The sequence below is a fragment of the Carlito syrichta genome, unplaced genomic scaffold (genome assembly GCF_000164805.1).
Source record: "Carlito syrichta isolate Samal-C Ts95f unplaced genomic scaffold, Tarsius_syrichta-2.0.1 Scaffold120501, whole genome shotgun sequence".
In the NCBI taxonomy this organism is placed as follows: Eukaryota; Metazoa; Chordata; class Mammalia; order Primates; family Tarsiidae; genus Carlito; species Carlito syrichta.
The window spans coordinates 53,347-56,217 of record NW_007064597.1 but is presented as its reverse complement, the minus strand read 5'-3'; the positions used below and the strand labels follow the sequence as shown (position 1 = coordinate 56,217).

The following is a 2,871-nucleotide window of genomic DNA, read 5'->3' as shown; positions in this document are numbered from 1 at the left end:
GAACTGTCTGCGCTCAGCCCTCCCAGCTCCCTCCCCTCCCCGCACTGGGGTCCGTGGGGTTGGGGCTCGGGGCCGGCCCCTACCTCACTGTGCCTTCCTGGGCCCCGGTGGCCTCAGGCACGTCCCGACAGGTCCAGGGCAGGCAGGTCTGGGCCAGGCTGGGGCCCGCCAGCTCCTGGGGGTGGCCTCCGGGCTCTGGCCGACCCAACAGCCCGCTGCCTCCTGGTTCTACCTGTCTGCAGGGATTTTGTGTTTTTGGCTCCTTGACTGTCTGAAAACCTCTTACTCAGGTAATTTTGACTTCAGAGGAAAAAACTGAAGCAAATATCAGGAAATGCAAGCCTTAAGTCTGGCCAGGACAAAAACAGCTCTTTTCCTTTGGGTCTGTGTCCCAAGCGGGCCAGAGTGCAGCTGGCTGGCGCCCCAGCTGGAGCCTGGTCCCACCCACCAGGGGCCGGCTGCCTGACCCTCGGGATGCACACAGACACACCGCCAGCCCTCCCTCGCCACGCCGTCCTGTGCACGCCATCCCCCTGGGCCATTTGCAGGCCAGCCTGGCCTCCAGTTGTCCTGTCCACTCTTGCATCAGGCCAGCGAGGCCACAGCTGTGCCTGGCAGGGGTTCGTGTCCTTCCTGCCACCCTTGTGGATTCATTCCTTAGACACAAATAAATTCTACTTTTGGAAGCTCCGGTTTTGTGAAATATGTGAAAATGGGGCTCAGGTGACAAGGGGGTCCCAGCTCCTCCCCCGTGCTCCCCAGGCCACAGGACACCAAGGGCACATCCTGGAGGCCTCGCCGCCCCCGTCCAGAGGGGGCTGGCACCTGCCAAGGGCAGTGTGCAGGGCCCCGGCCTGCCCTGTCTAGTCCCCAGACGGAGAGGGGCCAACAGGGGCTTCCCGGGTGGAGAGCTGGGTGCCTCTGCCTGTGTCTGCTCCCCGTGGCCTGGGCTGGCTCCGTGGCAAGCATGGCGGTGGGTGGGGCATCAGGGCTGCACTGACTGGGTCTTGCCTCCATGGGTCCGGACAGTGGTGCAGGAGCCCACGGTGGAGACAGGCCAGGCCCTCGGCCAGGTCCATGTCCCTGGGGCCCCCACAGGCAGCCCCTGGGGGCCTGGTCTGCAAGACAGGCTCCTCCAGCCCTTCATGGGCAGAGAGTTCCCAAGGACAGAAACGAGGCCCAGGCTGAACCCTCGGAGGGGTGTCCGGGGTGGTGGGAGGGGCACGGCACCGGAGCCCTGGTCAAGGCGGGGGGCTGCCTGGGTGTTTGAGGCTGATCTTCCGTGGCTCTGCCTCCTGGGGGGGCTGACCCCACAGCTGGCAGTGGCGTGTACACCACGTGGCCAGAGGAACCAGTGCCCCCTCCAGGTGAGCAGCCTGCCAGAGGCCCCTGCAGTGTGGGGTCCCAGTGGAAAAGACCCTCTGTAGACCAAAGAGGGAGGCCCACATTTGAGGGTGGCAAGAGGAAAGCCTGGCTGTGCCCGGGTGTCCATTCCGGAGCCCCTCCCCAGCACATGTCCCGCACACAGGCCTCGCTGAGCCCCAAATGTCGCCTCAGAATGAGCATGGACATCGAGGCCCAGCTGGGCTAAGAAAGGAGAGGCTCTGAGCCAGGCATGGTAGCTCACGCCTGTCATCCCAGCACTTGGAGAGGCGGAGGTGAGAGGATTGCATGAGCCCAGGGGCTCAAGACCCGCCTGAACAACATGGCGAGACCTCATCTCGACAATAAATCAAAAATCAGCCAGGCATGGTGGCGCGTGCCCGTGGTTCCAGCTTCTGATGGCTGAGGTGGAAGGATTGCCGGAGCCCAGCAGGTCAAGGCTGCAGTGGCCACGAGTATGCCACTGCACTCCAGCCTAGACAACAGAGTGAGACCGCAACTCAAAAAAAGCGGGGGAGCTCAGGAGGAACACGGGCAGTCTTGAAGCAGAGCATCTGTCCACTGAGGGTGGTGGCCCTGGGCATTGCTAGGATCTCCGCCAGCTCCTGCAGATGCGAATTTCCATCACAGTCAAGCCCCATCTGCCGCGTCCTGTGTCTGCCGTGTCCTGCATCAGCACTGGGGCGGGGCCGGCTCAGCTCCTGGCTAGCCTGGCCACTTGGACCCTCGGCCACCAGCAGGGTCCCTGGAGGGCTTCTTGAGGAGGCTATGCAGGAGCTCCATGGTGAGGCCAGAGGCAAAGTCACCAGGGCTGGGGAGGGCCACCAGTAAGTACATCAAAGGGGCAGAGACCTGGTAAAAAGAAGCTTATTTCCGAGTTCAAATCCAGGGCGCAGTACCGGACTCGAGGCCTTTCCAGAACGGTTCTGCTCACCCTCCAGGCTTTTACGGCTGGCTTTGGTAAGTCCTGAGTGTCAGGACCTAGACATTAGCCACGTGACCAGCAGAGCCTGGTATGGAACTCGAGTTTCGGCCGCATTCATCCGTAGTGGCGTTCTGCGGTCCAGACTCCCTGGTGCCAGGAAAGCCAGGGGTATCTCACGGCTGTTATCATCAGGGTCCGGCAGAAGCGGCCACGAGGCTTGCCACAGAGTAAAGGGCGTTTCCAGGCCTGAGACATCACGCACGCGAGACAGCTGCACAAGTCGCCAGGCTTAGGGCTACAGGATACGAAACTTACGCGAGTTTCTGGACACTGTTCCTTACGTTCAGGACCGCCCCGAAAAAGGGAGTCTGGGGATGTGCCTCTTCGGGCCGGCCGGGCGTGGACCCAGGGAAGCCGAGGCTCCCTGAAGCCGCTTGCCGGCGGCGCGAAGGGGAGCGCGCGGAGAGCGCCCTTGCCCCGTCCTCTCCAGGGCCCGGGCCACGCGGACCGGCGCGGGCGGGTCTCTGAGCCTCGGCGGATCGGGTCGGCCGCTCGCGCAGCCA

At 63.4% G+C, this 2,871-nt stretch overlaps 1 protein-coding gene across 1 annotated transcript in view; it reads left to right on the top strand.

Annotated features, from left to right (window-relative positions):
- Positions 1–2,151: 2,151 nt before the first annotated feature.
- SELENOO (selenoprotein O) overlaps positions 2,152–2,871 on the top strand; it is a 12,369-nt gene continuing 11,649 nt past the window's right edge. The window contains exon 1 of the mRNA XM_021707574.1: positions 2,152–2,167. Coding sequence (XP_021563249.1) covers positions 2,152–2,167 — 16 coding nt within the window. The remainder of the gene's footprint in view (positions 2,168–2,871) is intronic.